The 21,067-nt window shown below is 44.2% G+C and overlaps 1 protein-coding gene across 2 annotated transcripts in view; it reads left to right on the top strand.

Moving 5' to 3' along the window:
* The window catches only part of LOC141097070 (baculoviral IAP repeat-containing protein 1-like), a 102,159-nt gene that overhangs the window by 36,815 nt on the left and 44,277 nt on the right, over positions 1 to 21,067 (top strand). For both annotated transcript variants that reach the window (XM_073584042.1, XM_073584041.1), the window contains exons 4-5: positions 1,499 to 1,580; positions 19,848 to 19,896. In XM_073584042.1, the coding sequence (XP_073440143.1) occupies positions 1,499 to 1,580; positions 19,848 to 19,896 (131 nt within the window). The remainder of the gene's footprint in view (positions 1 to 1,498; positions 1,581 to 19,847; positions 19,897 to 21,067) is intronic.

Consider the following 21,067-nt stretch of genomic DNA (forward strand, 5'->3'; position numbering starts at 1 on the left):
AAAATGGACATATAATGGAGCCCTATGACAGGGTTTCTAAGGCCGGGGTCACACTGGCGAGGAATACGGGAGAGTGAGAGGCGCTAAAAGCACGCATCACACACGGACCAATGATTCTCTATGGGGTCCCTCGCACCAGCCGTATATTTCTCATCCGTATTCTACGCTCCGTGCCACTCGCAGCATGCTGCGATTGTCAGCGTAGTACGGCCGTAGTACGCCAATGCAAGTCTATGGGTGCGCAAAAAATACGGATTACACACGGACCACACGTGTGACTTGCGAGAAATACGCACCCGGTGTCTTTTAGCAAAGCCGGCAATTCAGTGCGCTATACAGTAAACTCACACTGACAGGTTTAATAAAGAAACGAAAGAATAGATATAGACACATAGAATACATATATATATATATATATATATAAATATTATAATATATATATATATGCATTCTATGTGTCTATATCTATTCTTTCATTTCTTTATTAAAACTGTCATAGGGCTCCATTATATGTCCATTTTGCAAGCCTGCGAGAAAATCTCACCATACGGATGCCATACGGATTACATACGGATGCTGACATGCGCAAAATACGCGACCACACCTTGATTACAGATGACATACGGAGCACTGTTTAGGGGTCTGTCATCCGTATTACGCATGTAAAATACTGACCGTATTTTGCGCAGGTTAGTGTGACTCCAGCCTAAAAGACACCGGGTGCGTATTTCTCGCAAGTCACATGTGTGGTCCATGTGTAATCCGTATTTTTTGCGCACCCATAGACTTGCATTGGCGTACTACGGGCGTAGTACGCTGACAATCGCAGCATGCTGCGAGTGGCACGGAGCGTAGGATACTGAGGAGAAATATACGCCTGGTGCGAGTGACCCCATAGAAAATCATTTGTCCGTGTCTAATGCGTGCTTTTTGCGCCTCTCACTCTCCCGTATTCCTCGCCAGTGTGACTCCGGCCTTAGAATCAGGGTCACTTGCCCTATTTTAAGCTGCTCTCAGATTCCCCTTGAGGAAGTGGCATGAACGCGCGTTGGGGTGAGGGACACAGGACAGGATGGTACAAGCTCCCTACGACTCACATTCTGGTAAATATATATAAAATGGGCTGAAGTTAATCCTTGCAAATGCATATCTGTGATAGCAATTGAACGGTTAAAAGATACACTTTTTCTAGTGCTACTATTTCTAATGTGTTAATGTGCATATGGATGATAAAGAGATCTTGCCCTGTGTCACTCTTATCTGAAGTACCGTATTTTATTATGTAATTTTAATACATTCTAATAAAAAAATATTATATTATGGTTTTTACTCGGTGTATCCAATTAGTGATATTGTGTTGAGATATTCTTTGATGATTAAATAGAATAAACCTAAACCTGGTGACAGATTGCTTTCAACACAATGAATATTTAGTCTTGCATGTTTCTCAATTGTTGAATAAATATTGAAAAATTATAACAAATATATTTTTCTCAAGATGTAGGTTTCTCCAGAGCAGCAAAACTAGTGATGAGCTTCAGCAATACATCAGAAGTTACTGTGGCTTCATGGAAATGACGGTAAACATGAAATTCATTTTAACATAAATCATTGCAGGAATTAACCTACTGAGCCTACACTATATGTGAATTAAATACGGGAGGACGGTGTTTGCAGTTACCATAATCCATACACTGCCCAATCACAGTCTTAGTAATAAACAAAAGGGATGGAGGGCACCACGTAATATAGCTAATACAGTTACAAATAATTGCTGTCATACAGACCCAGATATGAAAAGTAGATTAAATATATAAAAGTCCCAGCAAGGGACTTAGAATGGATACCAAAAAATACCCCAGAAGAACCAGATAGTATACACAATCATTTTAAAGTGCATGTAACTGAAGCCTATAACTAGTGCCATATGGGTCCAATAAAGCAAGCATCCAAATATCAAGGAGAAAAGGTATGCCAGAGAGAAGGCAATAATAGCCACACTCAATCCAGACTTTTTAAACAATCGCCAGGAAATAATAAGACTGGCAAACTGCAATACAAGAGATAGATAAACAAACCTATTCCCAAGGCAAAAAAAAAAAAATTCACACATCAGTTACATGTGGAGCCAAAGATGCGAGCCAGGGCCCTGGCAAGGGGGAGAAAGAGAGGTGGGGGATAAATTCCCACGCGTATCGCCACAGATTGTGGCTTCCTCAGGGAAGGAATAGCATGTGCTACTTTGCATTTGCAAGTTATATATACCCATATAATCAGAATATGTTATTCACCTGTGCAATTTGAAAACCACATGGAGATGTATGGATGCGGCCATCTTGTGATGCTCACACAGAACAGGGACAAATAAAGTTAGATAAAAAAAAAAGGTAAGTGTACTGTGCATATGCAAGAATGTCAGAGACACAGCGAGCACAAATCCACATAACATGCAGTCACATTCAACTGCACAGGCGCCAGATTTTATGTGACAAAGTCGGCGCTTGTTTTTTTTTTTGAGAGACATCCACCTGATATATGTCCAAAAAATGCCATAGCAAAACTAATGGAATTTACATAATAAATTGAGAAAGCCGACATATTGCGCATGCGCTGTACATCGACATATACTGAACGTTATTTGCAATCACAATCCGATGCGCAGGTATATATATATCAGTGACATATATACAGTATATATATATATATATATATACTGTATCTTTATATTTGATAGAGATATTGATAGCAGAATAGCCGATAATTCAATTGTCGGCTTCTGTAAAATAATTGCAAAGCCGACAGGATATGACACATGGTTTACATACAGTAAACCATTGCATATCATTTCGATTTATATATGTCCCTAACTAATAATGTTAGTAGTGTGTGTGTGTGTGTGTGTGTGTGTGTGTGTGTGTGTGTGTGTGTGTAAAATTTTGGAGCTGTAGGTGTTAAATTAAAGAATTAAATCACGGAAAAAAATTGCGTGGGCTCCCGCGCAATTTTGTTCGCCAGAGAGGGAAAGCCAGGGACTGAGGGCAGATATTAATAGCCTAGAGAGGGACCATGGTTATTGCCCCCCCCAGCTAAAAACATCTGCCCCCAGCCACCCCAGAAAAGGCGCATCTGTAAGATGCCAATTCTGGCACTTAGCCTCTCTCATCCCACTGCTGTGTAGTAGTGGCATATGGGGTAATAAACGGTTAATGTCACCTTGCTATTGTAAGGTGACATTAAGCCTGGTTAATAATGGAGAGGTGTCAATAAGACACCTCTCCATTATTAATCCACTAGTCTGAAAGGGTTAAAAATACACACAGACATTGAGTAAAGACTTTTAATTAAATAATTAAACACACATTTTTGCCATCTTTATTACACTCCCAATCCAATCGAAGCCCTTGTTCTCCTATAAAAAAATCCAAAATAAAAAAACAACAATATCCCATACCTGTCCACCGTACAGTCAAGTCCCACGCTATATAAATCGAAATGATATGCAATGGTTTACTGTATGTAAACCATGTGTCATATCCTGTCGGCTTCATAGAATCGTAGAGTTGGAAGGGACCTCCTGGGCCATCTGGTCCAACCCCCTGCTCAAAGCAGGATTCGCTAAATCATCCCTGACAGATGTCTGTCCAGCCTCTGTTTGTAGACTTCTATTGAAGGAGAACTCACCACCTCCCGTGGTAGCCTGTTCCACTCATTGATCACTCTAACTGTCAAAAAGTTTTCTCTAATGTCTAGTCTGCGTCTCCTCCCATTCAGTTTCATCCCATTGCTTCTAATCTATCCTTGTGCAAATGAGAATAAAGATGATCCTTCTACAATGTGACAGCCCTTGAGATATTTGTAGACAGCTATTAGGTCTCCTCTCAGTCTTCTTTTCTGCAAACTAAGCATTCCCAAATCATGCAATTTTCCTCATAAGACAAGGTTTGCAGGCCGGTCACCATTCTGGTCGCTCTTTTCTGAACTTGCTCTAGTTTGTTGGTCTTTTTTAAAATGTGGTGCCCAAAACTGGACACAGTATTCCAGATGAGGTCTGACCAAAGAGGAGTAGAGGGCAATAATGACTTCACGTGATCTAGACTGTATGTTTCTGTTAATACATCCTAGAATTGCATTTGCCTTTTTTGCTGTTGCATCACACTATTGACTCATATTCAGTCTGTGATCTATTAGTATACCCAAGTCTTTTTCACATGTGCTGTCACTTAGCCCTATTCCTCCCATTCTATATATGCTTTTTTCATTTAAATTGCCCAGATGTAGTACTTTGCATTTTTCCCTGTTAAAAACCATTCTGTTAGTTGCTGCCCACTTCTCCAGTTTATTTATATCTTTTTGAATCCTCTCTCTCTCTTCTCTATTATCAGCTATCCCTCCTAGCTTTGTGTCATCAGCAAATTTAATCAGTTTACCCTCAATTCCTTCATCTAAATCGTTGATAAAGATGTTGAACAATACAGGGCCCAGGACAGAGCCCTGTGGTACCCCACTTGAGACATTCTTCTGTTGTGAGTTCATTTTCCCCTTCGTCACTGAGGTCTGGTGAACTCCCTATTCTGGTGAAGGAAGGTAATGAGCCTGATTATCAGGCACCTGAACCTGATGAGGATGACTGGCTGAGTGGAGTCACGGACTGGATATAAGGCTGCCGACGCCCTTCTGCCCTGCGGGTGATTTCTCTGTGGACTTCTAGGACACCAGTCTGATTCCTGCTCCTCTAAGCTAAGTTTTTCTGCTTTGCCTGTTTGCATTAGTGTTTTGTTTTTGTTTTCCTTGCTTTTCTGGATTCTGCCATTCCCTGCTGGGGTGAGCTGAATCTCCTTTTGCCTGTAGCTCTGTCTTCAGAATATTCCTGAGTACTGACATAGCTTTTTTGAAGCCTAGTGTCTTCAGGGCCTTTTTCACTGTCAGTCTGTTGGCTCTTATTTTCATAGGGTTTTTCACGGATTGCAGACAGCAGCCTTCCTGTCCTTTTCTATCTAGCTAGATTGGGCCCCGTCTTTGCTCAGTCTATCTTTCTGCCTGTGTTAGTGTTTTCATCTTGCTTCACCGTCATTATATGTTGGGGGCTGCCTATTGCTTTGGGGTCTGCTCTGGGGCAGTTTAGTTTTCCCCTTTCTTTCTTTAGGCCTAGCTATTTCTCCGGCTGTGATCGAGGGGTCTAGGGCATCGTAGGAACCCCCCACGGCTACTGCTAGTTGTGTTGATAGGTTCAGGGGTCTGCAATCTGATAGCTGCCACCTTCTCAGGTTTTCTGGACTTAGCTAGCATTTCTGTTTTTGCCTCCTACAGTGACTCAATCATAACAGAATCACCCACCATACTGCAGATCCTAGGGTAGTCAATAGCAGGAAAGAATTGTGTTTAAAAAAAAAAAAAAAAAAAAGGTGTGTGTATATTCTTTCCTCTATATCTCTGAGGCCGTAGGGGGAATTTTTTTTTTCTCTCAATGGAGATAAAGCAATTGTCTGATCGTGTGGAGCAGCTCGCTGCGGAAGTGCGGGGAATTTCCGCCTACCTTGCTCGTTCGCATGCTGTTGAACCAAAGATCCCTACACCTGATGTATTTTTTGGGGATCAATCTAAATTTTTGAGTTTCAAAAATAATTGTAAATTATTTTTTGCCTTGAAGCCTAACTCGTCAGGGAGCTCCGCGCAGCAGGTTAAAATTGTCATCTCTTTGCTGCGTGGCGATCCCCAGGATTGGGCGTTTTCTTTGAAACCAGATGATCCTATTCTGACTAATGTGAACGCATTCTTTCAAGCTTTGGGGTTGTTGTATGACGAACCTAATGCTATTGATCAGGCTGAAAAGACCCTGTTGGCATTGAACCAGGGTCGAGATTCTGCAGAGTTGTACTGTCAAAAGTTCCGAAAGTGGGCGGTCCTTACTACCTGGAATGATAATGCCTTGGCTGCTCTCTTTCGGAAGGGTTTGTCAGAAGCCATAAAAGATACTATGGTGGGATGTCCTGTTCCCTCTGGTCTGGACGATTCTATGTCATTAGCCATTCAGGTTGATCGGCGTTTACGTGAACGCAGGATTGCACGAGAGGTGTTGCCACCGGTTGAACAGACGTCTGAACCTATGCAATGTGATAGAGATTTGTCTAAGGCGCAACCTCAGGAGTTCAGAAGGCGTAATATGCTGTGTTTTTTCTGTGGAGATGCCTCGCATATTATTTCTGTTTGTCCTAAACGAGAGAAACGCTTTGCACACACGTTTTCTGTTGGTGGTGTTCAACCTAAGTTTCTTCTGGCAATTACTCTGATCTGCTCCCTGTCCACATTTTCCGCCAAGGCTTTTGTGGATTCGGGAGCAGCGCTAAACCTAATGGACTTGGATTTTGCTAAACGTTGTGGATTTCCGATGACACCTCTGCAGACGCCTATCCCTTTGAGGGGGATTGATGCTACTCCTTTGCCTAAAAATAAACCTCAGTTTTGGACCCAGGTGGTCATGCGGGTCGCCCCAGACCATCAAGAAAATTGCAGATTTTTGGTGTTGCATGGTCTGCATGATGCCGTTGTTCTGGGGTTTCCCTGGTTGCAAATTCATAATCCAGTTTTGGATTGGAAATCTGTGTCTGTGGTGAGTTGGGGTTGTCGGTGTACCTTTAGTGAGGCTCCGGTTTTTTCCACCTCTCCTCAGTCGCATGATGTTCCTGACTATTTGGCGGACTTTTATGATGTATTTAGTGAGAATGAGTCTGCGTCCTTGCCTCCTCATAGGAATTATGACTGTGCAATTGAACTAAGCCCGGGGTGTAAATTTCCCAAGGGTCGGCTCTTCAATTTATCTGTACCCGAGCACGAGGCTATGCGGTCCTATATTAAGGAGGCGTTGGAGAAGGGTCATATTAGACCATCCTCTTCACCCTTAGGTGCCGGGTTTTTTTTTTGTGGCCAAAAAGGATGGTTCTTTAAGGCCTTGTATTGATTATCGTGCCCTCAATAAAATTACTATTAAATATCAGTGTCCGTTACCCCTGATTTCGGATCTATTCTCTAGAGTTAGAGGTGCTTGCTGGTTTACCAAGCTTGACCTCAGGGGGGCGTATAATCTTATCCGCATTAAGCAGGGGGATGAATGGAAGACGGCGTTTAATACTCCGGAGGGACATTTTGAGTACCTGGTGATGCCTTTTGGGCTCACTAATGCCCCTTCTGTCTTCCAGTGCTTCATGAACGATATTTTCCGAGACTTTGTCGATAAATTTTTGATTATCTATCTGGATGATATTTTGATCTTCTCCAAGGATTGGGATTCTCATGTGGAACATATTCGGACTGTATTCCGGATCTTGAGGGAGAAGTCCCTGTATGTCAAAGGATCAAAATGCCTTTTTGGAGTACAGAGGATTTCATTTTTGGGATTTATTTTGTCTCCGTCAACTATTGAAATGGACCCGGCCAAGGTACAGGCCATTTATGATTGGGTTCAGCCCACTTCTTTGAAGGTCCTCCAGAAGTTTTTGGGTTTTGCTAATTTTTATCGGAAATTTATAGCAAAATTTTCTAGTATTGCCAAGCCATTGACTGATCTGACTAAGAAGGGTACTGATGTGTTGAATTGGTCTCCGGAGGCTGTTGCTTCCTTTCAGGAGCTGAAGAGAAGATTTACCTCCGCCCCGGTTTTGCGGCAACCTGATGTCTCACTCCCGTTCCAGGTAGATGTGGATGCTTCTGAGATTGGTGCAGGAGCTGTTTTGTCCCAAAAGGATCCTGTAACAGCTAAAATGAATCCCTGTGCTTTCTTTTCCCGAAAGTTCTCTCCATCTGAACATATCGATGATGTGGGGAATCGGGAACTGTTGGCCATGAAATGGGCATTTGAGGAGTGGAGACATTGGTTGGAGGGAACTAAACATCAAGTTGTGGTCCTCATTGACCACAAGAATTTGATTTACCTAGAGTCGGCTAAACGCTTGAACCCTAGACAGGCTAGGTGGGCCTTGTTTTTTACACGTTTTGATTTTGTGGTCTCTTTTCTTCCTGGAACTAAGAATGTCAAGGCAGACGCCCTCTCTAGGAGTTTCTTTGCTGATTCTCCTGTGGTGACCAAGCCTGCTACCATCTTAGGCGAAGGGGTAGTTCTTTCTGCCATCTCGCCTGATTTGAGACTTGCTCTGCAAGAGTTCCAGGAGGACAAACCTGAGCGTTGTCCCAGTGGAAAGTTGTATGTTCCTGACCAGTGGAAGAAGAGAGTGATGTCTGAAGTTCATTGCTCTGCATTGGCTGGTCATCCAGGTATTTTTGGTACTAGAGATCTGGTGAGTCGCTCTTTTTGGTGGCCCACCTTGTCTCATGATGTCAGGAATTTTGTGCAGTCCTGTGAGACTTGCTCCCGGTCTAAATCTTGTTCTCGCTCTAGTGGGTTGTTGATGCCTTTGCCTGTCCCCAGGAGGCCATGGACCCATATTTCAATGGATTTAATCTCTGATATGCCGGTCTCTCAAAGAATGACTGTTATTTGGGTGATTTGTGATAGGTTCTCTAAGATGGTTCATCTTGTACCACTCCCTAAGTTGCCATCTTCCTCTGAGTTGGTGCCCCTGTTTTTGCAACAGATGGTTCGCTTACACGGGATTCCTGAGAACATTGTATCTGACAGAGGAGTTCAGTTTGTGTCTAGATTTTGGAGGACTTTCTGTTCCAAGCTGGGAATTCAGTTGTCCTTCTCCTCTGCTTTTCACCCTCAGACCAATGGGCAGACAGAGAGAACAAACCAGACCTTGGAGTCGTATTTGAGATGTTTTATTTCCGCTGATCAGGATGATTGGGTTTCATTTTTGCCCTTGGCCGAATTTGCTTTAAATAATAGAGCTAGTTCTGCCACTTTGATGTCACCTTTTTTTTTGTAACTTTGGGTTTCATCCTCGATTTTCTTCAGGGCAGGTGGAGCCTTCTGCCTGCCCAGGTGTTGACACTGTGGTGGAGAGAATGCACCAGATCTGGGACCAAGTGGTGGATAAGTTATCTCTCTCCCAGGAAAAGGCCCAGCGGTTTTCCAATCGACATAGGACCATTGGTCCCCAGTTTAAAATTGGTGATATGGTGTGGTTATCATCAAAAAATATTGCTATGAAGGTGGCTTCTCCTAAGTTTAAGCCTAGATTTATTGGTCCCTACAAGATTTTGGAGATTATTAATCCAGTCTCTTTCCGTTTGGCTCTTCCTGTCACATTTAAAATCCATAATGTGTTCCATAAGTCCTTGTTGAAAAGGTTTGTTGAACCAGTTTTTCCTGGGGTGGCACCTCCGGACCCTGTATTGGTTGAAGGTAACATGGAATATGAGGTAGAGAAAATACTGGATTCCCTTCTGGCTAGACGGAGACTCCAGTATTTGGTTAAGTGGAAGGGTTATGGTCAGGAGGATAATTCCTGGGTCTCTGCCTCTGATATTCATGCCAAAAGATTGGTGCGTGCCTTTCATCGGGCTCACCCTGATCGCCCTGGTGGAGTGGTTGAGGGTTCGGTGACCCCTCCTCAAGGGGGAGGTACTGTTGTGAGTTCATTTTCCCCTTCGTCACTGAGGTCTGGTGAACTCCCTATTCTGGTGAAGGAAGGTAATGAGCCTGATTATCAGGCACCTGAACCTGATGAGGATGACTGGCTGAGTGGAGTCACGGACTGGATATAAGGCTGCCGACGCCCTTCTGCCCTGCGGGTGATTTCTCTGTGGACTTCTAGGACACCAGTCTGATTCCTGCTCCTCTAAGCTAAGTTTTTCTGCTTTGCCTGTTTGCATTAGTGTTTTGTTTTTGTTTTCCTTGCTTTTCTGGATTCTGCCATTCCCTGCTGGGGTGAGCTGAATCTCCTTTTGCCTGTAGCTCTGTCTTCAGAATATTCCTGAGTACTGACATAGCTTTTTTGAAGCCTAGCGTCTTCAGGGCCTTTTTCACTGTCAGTCTGTTGGCTCTTATTTTCATAGGGTTTTTCACGGATTGCAGACAGCAGCCTTCCTGTCCTTTTCTATCTAGCTAGATTGGGCCCCGTCTTTGCTCAGTCTATCTTTCTGCCTGTGTTAGTGTTTTCATCTTGCTTCACCGTCATTATATGTTGGGGGCTGCCTATTGCTTTGGGGTCTGCTCTGGGGCAGTTTAGTTTTCCCCTTTCTTTCTTTAGGCCTAGCTATTTCTCCGGCTGCGATCGAGGGGTCTAGGGCATCGTAGGAACCCCCCACGGCTACTGCTAGTTGTGTTGATAGGTTCAGGGGTCTGCAATCCGATAGCTGCCAACTTCTCTGGTTTTCTGGACTTAGCTAGCATTTCTGTTTTTGCCTCCTACGGTGACTCAATCATAACATTCTTCCAACTGGATGTGCAGCCATTTACGACCACTCTTTGGGTCCGATCACTAAGGCTAGTTTCACATTTGCGTTTCAGGGCGCAGCGACGGCCTGCGCACAGCTGCCGTTAAGCCCCGCCCCCTGCCGTGCCCCCTCCGATAGCTCCTCCCCTATCTTTATCACTGAGGACGCAGGCCGTGCGCAGCGTCATGCGCCCGGAGGCGGAGCTATCAGAGGGGGCGGGGTTTAGTGGCGGCTGTGCGCAGACCATCGCTGCGCCCTGAAACGCAAATGTGAAACTAGCCTAAGCCAGTTATGAATCCACCTAACTGTTGCCTTGTCCATTCCATACTTAGTCATTTTTTCAATAAGGATTGTGTGAGATACTTTGTCAAATGCTTTGCTGAAGTCAAGATATACTATATCAACAGCATTTCCCTGATCCACCCAATCAGTGACTCTGTCATAGAAGAAAATTAAGTTAGTCTGACATGACTTATTAGTTACAAACCCATGCTGACTCTGTTTAATCACTTCATTCTTATCCAGGTACTGACATACATGTTGTTTAATAATTTGTTCAAAGATCTTTCCTGGTATAGAAGTCAGACTCACCAGCCTATAGTTGCCTGGGTCCACCTTCTTCCCCTTTTTGAAGATAGGAACAACATTTGCTCTTCTCCAGTCTTCTGGGACTTCTCCTGTTCTCCACAAATTTTCAAAGATTATGGAGAGAGGTTCAAAAATTTCTTCTGCTATCTCCTTCAGTACTCTGGGGTGTAATTCATCTGGACCTGGAGACTTGAATACATTTAGGTTAGCTAAGTGTTCCCTCACTAGCTTTCTGTTTATAGCTATCCTGGATTCTTCTATTCCCTTAATATGACAGTGAAGAATAGTTGATGTTACATTTCCTTTCTGACAGAAAACAGATGCAAAATAGGAATTTAAAAGTTCGGCCTTCTCAACATCCTGTCTTACCATTTCATCATTTTCATCCTGTAAAAATCCTATAGCATCTTTGACTTTTCTTTTACTTTTGACATATGCCCAAAATCCTTTATTATTGCTTTTGATGTCTCTTGCAAGCCTCAATTCATTGTCAGCTTTAGATAATCTGATTCGTGCCCTGCAGGTTCTGCAGACAGCATTATATTCTTCTTAAGATATGCCTCCCTCTTTCCATTTTATAAACATTTCTTTCTTCCTTTTTAGCATGTGCTTAAGTTCTTTGTTCATCCATCCTGGTTTCCTTAAATGCTTCCTATTCTTCCCTCTTTTCGGAATTGTTAAGAATTGTGCTTTGAGAATTTCATTTTTCAAGATTTCCCATCCTTCCTGGACAATTTTGTCCTTAAGGCTATCCAGCCATTGGATCCCTCCAATTCTTTTTCTGAATCCCTTAAAATCTGCCTTTCTGAAATCTAGCCTTGACGTCTGAGTCTTCACAGGTCTTCCTCCTCTAGTTATCCAAAATTCTAAAATAACATGGTCGTTAACTCCTAGGGTCCCAGCCACTTTTACCTCCTCAACCATTTCCTCCCTATTTATAAGGATTAGATCCAAAGTAGCAGTTCACCTTGTTTTCTCCCCTACCTTTTGGAAGATAAAGTTGTCAGCAAGAGAGGATAAGAATTTCCTTGACCTGTTAGTTTTGACTGAGAGAGATTCCCAACCAATGTCAGGATAGTTTACAGAAGCCAACAAATGAATTAACGGCTAATCTTCTATCTATATACAATAAAATCTTCTATCTATATCTTCTATCTATATACAATATAAAGATATATAATATATGTATGTCAATAACATATATATATCTATAATATATATCTATATATATAAAAATGAATGTATGTGTGTATCGGCCATGCCCAATCCACATAGCCCCACCCAATCACTAAGCATCTTTCATTTCACCAGAGCTGTTTAAAAGAAGCTGAGCTGTGATTGGTTGCTATGAGCAGCAGTTTTCCCACTCCACAACACCTCAGCAGACACTGACTGGGTGGGAGAAATCTAGCATCCCCGGGAACATAAGCTCCCAGCCATTGCCTGCCCCCCCAGAAAGGAGCAGAGAGCACATGACAGAAATGAATCACCCCCTCCCTGCCATATACCCATCACACATCCTCCATCACCTAGTCCCATAGGCACATCTTCCCTCTTAAAGGGATCTCCGGTAAGGAAGTTAGGGCAAATCCCTCAGCACTTTTATTCTGACCCCAGACTTCTATTAAAGGGATCCCCGGTATGGAAGTCAAGCAAATCCATTCAGTGCTCTGATTCTGACCCCAGGCCTCTCTTAAAGGGATCCCCGGTATGGAAGCTAGGACCAATCCACTCAGAGCTCTGGTTCTGACCCCAGACCTCTCTTAAAGGGATCCCCAGTATGGAAGTGAGGGCAAATCCACTCTGCGCTCTGGTTCTGACCCCAGGCCCCTCTTAAAGGGATCCCCAGTATGGAAGTCAGGGCAAATCCACTCAGCACTCTGGTTCTGACTCCAGGCCTCTCTTAAAGGGATCCCCTGTATAGAAGTTAGGACCGTTCCACTCAGCGTTGTGGTTCTGTCCCCAGGCCTCTCTTAAAGGGATCAGTGGTATGGAAGTGAGGGCAAATCCACTCTGCGCTTTGGTTCTGCCCCCAGGCCTCTCTTAAAGGGATCTCCAGTATGGAAGTCAGGGCAAATCCCTCAGCACTCTGATTCTGACCCCAGGCTTCCATTAAAGGGATCCCCGGTGTGGAAGTTAGGGCAAATCCATCCAGCGCTCTGGTTCTGGGTTCTGACCCCAGGCCCCTCCTAAAGGGATCCCCGGTTCGGAAGTGAGGGCAAATCCACTCTGCGCTCTGGTTCTGACCCCAGGCCTCTCTTAAAGGGATCTCCAGTATGGAAGTTAAGGCAAATCCCTCAGCACTTTGGTTCTGATCCCAGGCTTCTATTAAAGGGATCCCCGGTACGGAAGTCAAGGCAAAATCATCCAGCGCTATGGTTCTGACCCTAGGTCTCTCTTAAAGGGATCCCCAGAATGGAAGTCAGGGCAATTGCCTTCAAATGCTCTGGTACTGACCCCACGCTCTCTTAAAGCGATCTCCGTTATAGAAGTTAGGGATCATTGGTATGGAAGTGAGGGCAAATCCACTCTGCGCTCTGGTTCTGACCCCAGGCCCCTCTTAAAGGGATCCCCAGTATGGAAGTCAGGGCAAATCCACTCAGCACTCTGGTTCTGACTCCAGGCCTCTCTTAAAGGGATCCCCTGTATAGAAGTTAGGACCGTTCCACTCAGCGCTGTGGTTCTGACCCCAGGCCTCTCTTAAAGGGATCAGTGGTATGGAAGTGAGGGCAAATCCACTCTGCGCTTTGGTTCTGCCCCCAGGCCTCTCTTAAAGGGATCTCCAGTATGGAAGTCAGGGCAAATCCCTCAGCACGCTGATTCTGACCCCAGGCTTCTATTAAAGGGATCCCCGGTGTGGAAGTTAGGGCAAATCCATCCAGCGCTCTGGTTCTGGGTTCTAACCCCAGGCCCCTCCTAAAGGGATCCCCGGTTCGGAAGTGAGGACAAATCCACTCTGCGCTCTGGTTCTGACCCCAGGCCTCTCTTAAAGGGATCTCCAGTATGGAAGTTAAGGCAAATCCCTCAGCACTTTGGTTCTGATCCCAGGCTTCTATTAAAGGGATCCCCGGTATGGAAGTCAAGGCAAATCCATCCAGCGCTTTGGTTCTGACCCTAGGTCTCTCTTAAAGGGATCCCCAGAATGGAAGTCAGGGCAATTGCCTTCAAATGCTCTGGTACTGACCCCACGCTCTCTTAAAGTGATCTCCGTTATAGAAGATAGGGATCATTGGTATGGAAGTCAGGGAAAATCCACTCAGCGCTCTGGTTCTGACCCCAGGCCTCTCTTAAATGGATCCCCAATATGGAAGTTAGGGCAATTCTACTCAGCACTCTGGTTCTGACCCCAGGCCCCTCTTAAAGGGATCCCCGGCATGGAAGTGAGGGCAAATCAACTCTGCGCTCTGATTTTGACCCCAGGCCCCTCTTAAAGGGATCCCCGGTATGGAAGTCAGGGCAAATCCACTCTGTGCTTTGGTACTGATCCCAGGTCTCTCTTAAAGGGATCTCCGGTATGGAAGTTAGGGCAAATCCCTCAGCGCTCTGATTCTGTCCCCAGGCTTCTATTAAAGAGATCATTGGTATGGAAGTCAGGGCAAATCCACTCTGCGCTCTGGTTCTGACACCAGACCGCTCTTAAAGGGATCCCTGGTATGGAAGTTAGGGAAAATCCCTCAGTGCTCTGATTCTGACCCCAGGCTTCTTTTAAAGAGATCATTGGTATGGAAGTCAGGGCAAATCCACTCAGCGCTCTGGCTCTGACCCCAGGGGTAGTAGTCCAGAGGCTCTGGCTGATGGGATGATGTGGGATATTAGGGGTAGTAGTCCGGTGGCTCTGGCTGACGGGATGATGTGGGATATTAGGGGTAGTAGTCTGGTGGCTCTGGCTGACGGGATGATGTGGGATATTAGGGGTTGTAGTCCGGTGGCTCTGGCTGATGGGATGATGTGGGATATTAGGGTAGTTGTCTGGTGGCTCTGGCTGACGGGATGATGTGGGATACTAGGAGTAGTAGTCCGGTGGCTCTGATGGGATGATGTGGGATATTAGGGTTAGTAGTCTGGTGGCTCTGACGGGATGATGTGGGATATTACGGGTAGTAGTCTGGTGGCTCTGAAGGGATGATGTGGGATATAAGGGGTAGTAGTCTGGTGGCTTTGGCTGACAGGATGATGTGGGATATTAGGGGTTGTAGTCCGGTGGCTCTGGCTGATGGGATGATGAGGGATATTAGGGGTAGTAGTCCGGTGGCTCTGGCTGATGGGATGATGAGGGATATTAGGGGTAGTAGTCCGGTGGCTCTGGCTGATGGGATGATGAGGGATATTAGGGGTAGTAGTCCGGTGGCTCTGGCTGATGGGATGATGTGGGATATTAGGGTTAGTAGTCCGGTGGCTCTGGCTGATGGGATGATGAGGGATATTAGGGGTAGTAGTCCGGTGGCTCTGGCTGACGGGATCATGTGGGATATTAGGGGTAGTAGTCTGGTGGCTCTGGCTGACGGGATGATGTGGGATATTAGGGGTAGTAGTCTAGTGGCTCTGGCTGACGGGACGATGTGGGATATTAGAGGTAGTAGCCCGGTAGCTCTGGCTGACGGGATGATGTGGTATGTTATAGTGAATGTGGTTATGTGGAGTTAGCGGCGCTATACACTCAGCTATATATTGATATAATCATTATAATTTATTATAACTAACTGTAGTTAGTTACTATGCCCGGGCAACTCCGGCCTCTTCAGCTAGTATATATATATATTATAGCTATATATATTATATATACAGTATACATATTATATATATTATAGATATATTATATATATGTGTGTGTGTGTGTTTTGAAGAATATTTCGTTGTAAAACGATGTGTAAAGTGCAGAGAAGTGCTCTATGTAAAAGCTCATGTTAAAATTGCATTGCAGTCTGATAGCAATCGCACTGCATTCAGATGTAAATCGGATGCTATGTGTGAAAAATCTGATTGTACTTGCACAAAAAATGCATGACACTCGCATGACAATTGCATTACACTCCTCCTACTCTCCTGCATCAAAATCGGACCTTTTTTTAATCGCTAGTGTGTCTCTGCCCTTAATATCGCATTACTAGAGATAATTGGCAAAATACGAGGTGCAGATGTAATGGGCGGTAAAGGTCCAATAATCAAAAGAATTCAAAATTCACCGCACACTCTTAGTGGAATATCTTTCAAAGAATGTCAAAATTTTATTGTGCATATATAATATACAGTGTTCACAATACACTGGAAAAGTAGGGGGGAGTAATCGCTCCCTTCCCCCCTACTTTTCCAGTGTATTGTGAGTACAATATATTGTATATGCACAATAAAATTTTGACATTCTTTGAAAGATATTCCACTAAGAGTGTGCGGTGAATTTTGAATTCTCTAAATATCGCATTCACAGTCATGAATTGTTGGTGATCTGACTTCATTTGCAGGCGACTGTTCTAGGAGAATCATGCAATGGCCAATGTTCCATTCTTATCAAATATACAATCATTCCCTTCATGTGCTTTGTATGATCTTGGATTGTAATGGTGATGTAAAGTGGTTCCCCATTGTTAAATGTTCCAATATATAAGGCCTCTGTTCACTTGCATCTGACATTATTTATTTTTTGTTCCTGTTCCTCTCGATTAGTGAGATGTAGTTTTCTAGCCAACTGGGTGTGGTCAAGAAGACTCACGTGGAAAAAAGTTGATAACCACACCTACATAGCCAACAAGACATACAGAGAATAGGGGGCCATATCTCAGGAACAGAGAGGAACATGAACAAAATATTCACATGCCCGAATTTAGGAGAACAGCAACATTTACACCAAGTAAAATAATGTGAGTTAAATTAAAAAAAAGTGGGGAGGTAATCATTTTTTGAGAATCCACCTGGAATATTAAACCTATAAATATGATACACGACTATGAATGTATACATTTAAAGTGTATTAATCAAATCATAAAAAATTGACCTAACAAGTATAAGGAAAAACATTCAACAAGATAAAAACAACAGGGTGTGCGGCTGTATAAAATATGAATATAAATGTTTAATAACCAATTATATATGCATATGAAATCCACAGAAAAAACTGCACAGGTGGCATGAGGAAGTAAATAATCATGTGCAAAATAGTGCAATAATCATCAATCATCTATCCTGAGCTGGCTATGAAGTGGAAAAACATGCATGTCAAAGACTCCCATAATCATGTGGAACATAAAATGGATTATAATCATAATGATGAGAAATGTATAAGCATAATAATAATGTGAATGCAGTAACAAATAAATAATGAGTTTAAATTACAAAATAAGTCACAAAAAATTCACATGAATCAAATAATCTAAAGTGATAGGACAGGGAAGGAGGGTGGGGGGGGGGTTGAGGTGGGAGAAACCAAGGGAAAAGATAAAGATGAAATAGCCAAGCACACAATGTCTTAAATAATAACCCAATAGAAAGGAGAATAAAAGGGAAATGAATAAAGGAAGAACATATACTCAAAAAAACCTCACCAAATACTCACCGTGTGCACGTGGCCTAAAGGCAACATTGAAAAGTAGAGCACAATCATAGGTATCTGTTGAGGGCAGTACTGCAATGCGCAGGCGCTGGGCCTTTCTGACCTTTCCCGGCGCCTGCGCACTGCAGGACTCTGCTCTGCCCTCAACAGGGCAGAGCAGTACGCCTGCACAGGAGCCACGACGGGAAGCAAAGAGGTCGTCATCGATAGAAGATGGATCGGACACGGATCGGACCCGGACCGCCCCTGGGTGAGTATAATATAACTCGTTTTTCTTCTCTTTCAGGTTACATCGGGAGCTTATCTACAGCATTACAGAGTGCTGTAGATAAGCCCTTGATGGTGGTGGCCACAGCTTATAGTCGAAAAAATAGGTGACAGGTTCCCTTTAAAATGTTGTCATGCTACCCATATGTCTTCGATTTTACCAGTGGGATTGAAGCCCTCTCAGTTTACTATTTTTCCATGAGTCACCTGTAATTTTTTAGTAAACCTGCATGTCGATTTTCTTGAACCCATTTCATCAGAAAATGTTTTGTTTAGGTGTTAACTTCCGTGGTCGTCCTGGACGTCCAGTGAAATGTTTACAGTTCACTGTTAAATTTTTGTATCACTTTTGCTGATGAGTAAAGCTTTGCTGATCTTCTGTAGCCTTCACCTTTCTTATGTAAAGACATTATTTTCCTTCTCACGTCTTATGTCATTTCTCTTTCATGTGGTGCCATTAGAACACTAATTCTAGATTAGAAACTTGAATTTACATTGCTGATAAAATCTTCAGAAGTTTTCAAGTGGTTCCCTGGATGTATGTTTTCTATTTGCCCATGTTTGTGCATTTTACAAAGCTCTTCCAAGGCTGGTCCTGTTCGTTAAGCAACATCCACAATTTTAAAGGTATAACACTAGGAGATTAACATTAACAAGTTATGAAGTTTAAAAGTCAATTACAAAAGTAAACTAAAAATAAACAACAATGGTACTTCCTGAACAGATACCACTGAATGATAAGGCAGGAGTAAAATGTGAGTGTGGCGCCCCTGCGGGTCCAGTGGCCACAGAGATACTGCACCTCATCCAGAGGTGTGGTATCTCACGACCGCGTAAGATGGGGGCACTTTACCACACTCCTAACACTGCACCCAACACACACACACTAGCTAGTCAGGGCATCTGGGTGTACCCTACGGGAGGATGGCCTCATCCCAGACTGGCTAGGAAAGGGTTTTGGGGAGTGAGTGGGGAAGGTAGGTAGAAGGGGAGGAGCTTAGAAAGTGGAGTGATTTAGAACAGCCAATGAGTGACAGCGAGTGGGTGGAGCTTAGAGAAAGCGTAGGAGATTTGAAGGCAGTTGGAGAAGTTCCCTCAGGGGGAGAGCAGGTGGAAGGATGCGCTTGGAGAAGCTCCTGTCAGAAGGGGCTGCTAGATAGATTGGCTTTGAAGGGAAGCTCCCTGAAGGAAGAAGTGAGATTTCTAGAGTCCCATGCTGATAGCCATCAGGTGGGGGAAGAAATTAGGTCGCAGAAGGGTCTCAGCACCTAGCCTAGTGAAGTGAACAAAGAACTTAACTAGCAAGCTGACAGTTGTCGTTGCTGTATGGGCCACAGCGAATCCCACAGTTACCTTCCCAGAAAGGCAGTCACATAGGATCAAGAAGCCGCCTGAGTGACGAATTCTGACAGGATCCGCGGCAGCTAGCCTGGGACACTGACTGTGAAGGTGCTGGGTAGGAGAGTGGAAACTAGCCCAGTGAGACGGCCTAGGAAGGAATATACTGACAGGGAGTGTTGGAGGGGTGTACTCATCTACCCAGGAGTTTACTGGACCCCTGACCTGGAGGACTCAGCACCGAAGTGGGCGTCTGTATGCACCAGACAGTGAGTAAAGCCCTTTTGAACTGCATTCAACTGAGTCCTTGTTTCCTTTCTACATCCAACACTCAGCACTGCTACATCCTCCACTCCGCTTGACAACATCACCCCTGAAAACAACTCTCAACAGCCTTGGGACTATTGCTCTACCTGTGGAGAGCTATTTTCACCTCAGCTGCGACACACCAACAGTCTCAGGGGAACAACATAGCAGCGCTGGTCGCCTCTGACCAGAATACCACAGGTGGCGTCACATACTCATCTATAAACCTTTATTCCCATTTTATTACTCTTCAACAACATTTCTTTTGCATTTGACCGACTGGGGCCACGGACCGGGTCACGGCCACTGTGACACCGTCCCCCATTGAAGTCGACGGGCCCGGTACCGAGTACCCCACGGCCCCCGGGGCGCGTCATGAGCACAATTACACATGGTGCTATGAAATAAAAGAACAGTGAAATAATGGTTTACTCATGAATAATGTTATTGGAATCTATCACATTTTTTTCAGGGAACATCTTTCACATATGCATCTGAAAAAAAAGTTTATCCAATAACAGGTAAGAATCTATCTATTTATCTATCAATCAATCTATCTAATATATAAAGCTCAAAGTGTGTATGTATGTGTGTATGTATGTGTGCATGTGTGTGTGTGTGTGTGTGTATGTTTGTATGTCCGGGATAGGCATCCGCACCGTCGCAGCTACAGCCACAAAATTTGGCACAGTCACACATCTGGACCCCGAGAGCGTCCTAAGCTATGTTGTGAGGCGAAATTTTAACCCCGCGCGTTCCAATTTACCAAACAATTTTGCCCCTATCTACATACTGGGGGAAAAAGTGTGTACGCGTCAAGCCCCGCCCCTCATTATGATGTCATAATGACCCTATTTGCATACTGGGGAAACAGTTTGTGCGTTTCAAGCCCCGCCCCTCATTATGATGTCACAATGGTTGCCATGGCGACGCTGATGTCATCATAGGTTGCAAGCCCTGCCGCCGCTCATTATCATGTCATAATGGTTGACTATGAGATGGAGGATGTGTGATGAGTATATGGGCACCGGACTATGGGATGGAGGATATGTATGACTGGTATATGGGAACGGGACTATGGGATGGGGGATGTGTGATGGGTATATGGGCACTGGACTATGGGATGGAGGATATGTTTGACGGCTATATGGGCACGGGACTATGGGATGGCGGATATGTATATGGACACAGGACTATGGGATGGAGGATGTGTGATGGGTATATGGGCACTGGACTATAGGATGGAGGATATGTATGAAGGTATATGGGCACGGGACTATGAGATAGCGGATATGTATGATGGGTATATGGGCACGGGACTATGGGATGGAGGATATGTATGATGGGTATATGGGCATGGGACTATGAGATGAAGGATGTGTGATGGGTATATGGGCACTCGACTATGGGATGGCGAATATTTATGATGGGTATATGGGCATGGGACTATGGGATGGAGAATATGTATGATCGGTATATGGGCATGGGACTATGGGATGGAGAATATGTATGATGGGTATATGGGCATGGGACTATGGGATGGAGGATGTGTGATGGGTATATGGGCACTCGACTATGGGATGGAGGATATGTATGATGGGTATATGGGCACGGGCCTATGGGATCGTGGATATGTATGATGGGTATATGGGCACGGGACTATGGGATGGAGGATAATTATAATTTTCTATA

The sequence above is a fragment of the Dendrobates tinctorius genome, unplaced genomic scaffold (genome assembly GCF_039654945.1).
Source record: "Dendrobates tinctorius isolate UK_male_01 unplaced genomic scaffold, ASM3965494v1 ptg000083l, whole genome shotgun sequence".
NCBI lineage: Eukaryota > Metazoa > Chordata > Amphibia > Anura > Dendrobatidae > Dendrobates > Dendrobates tinctorius.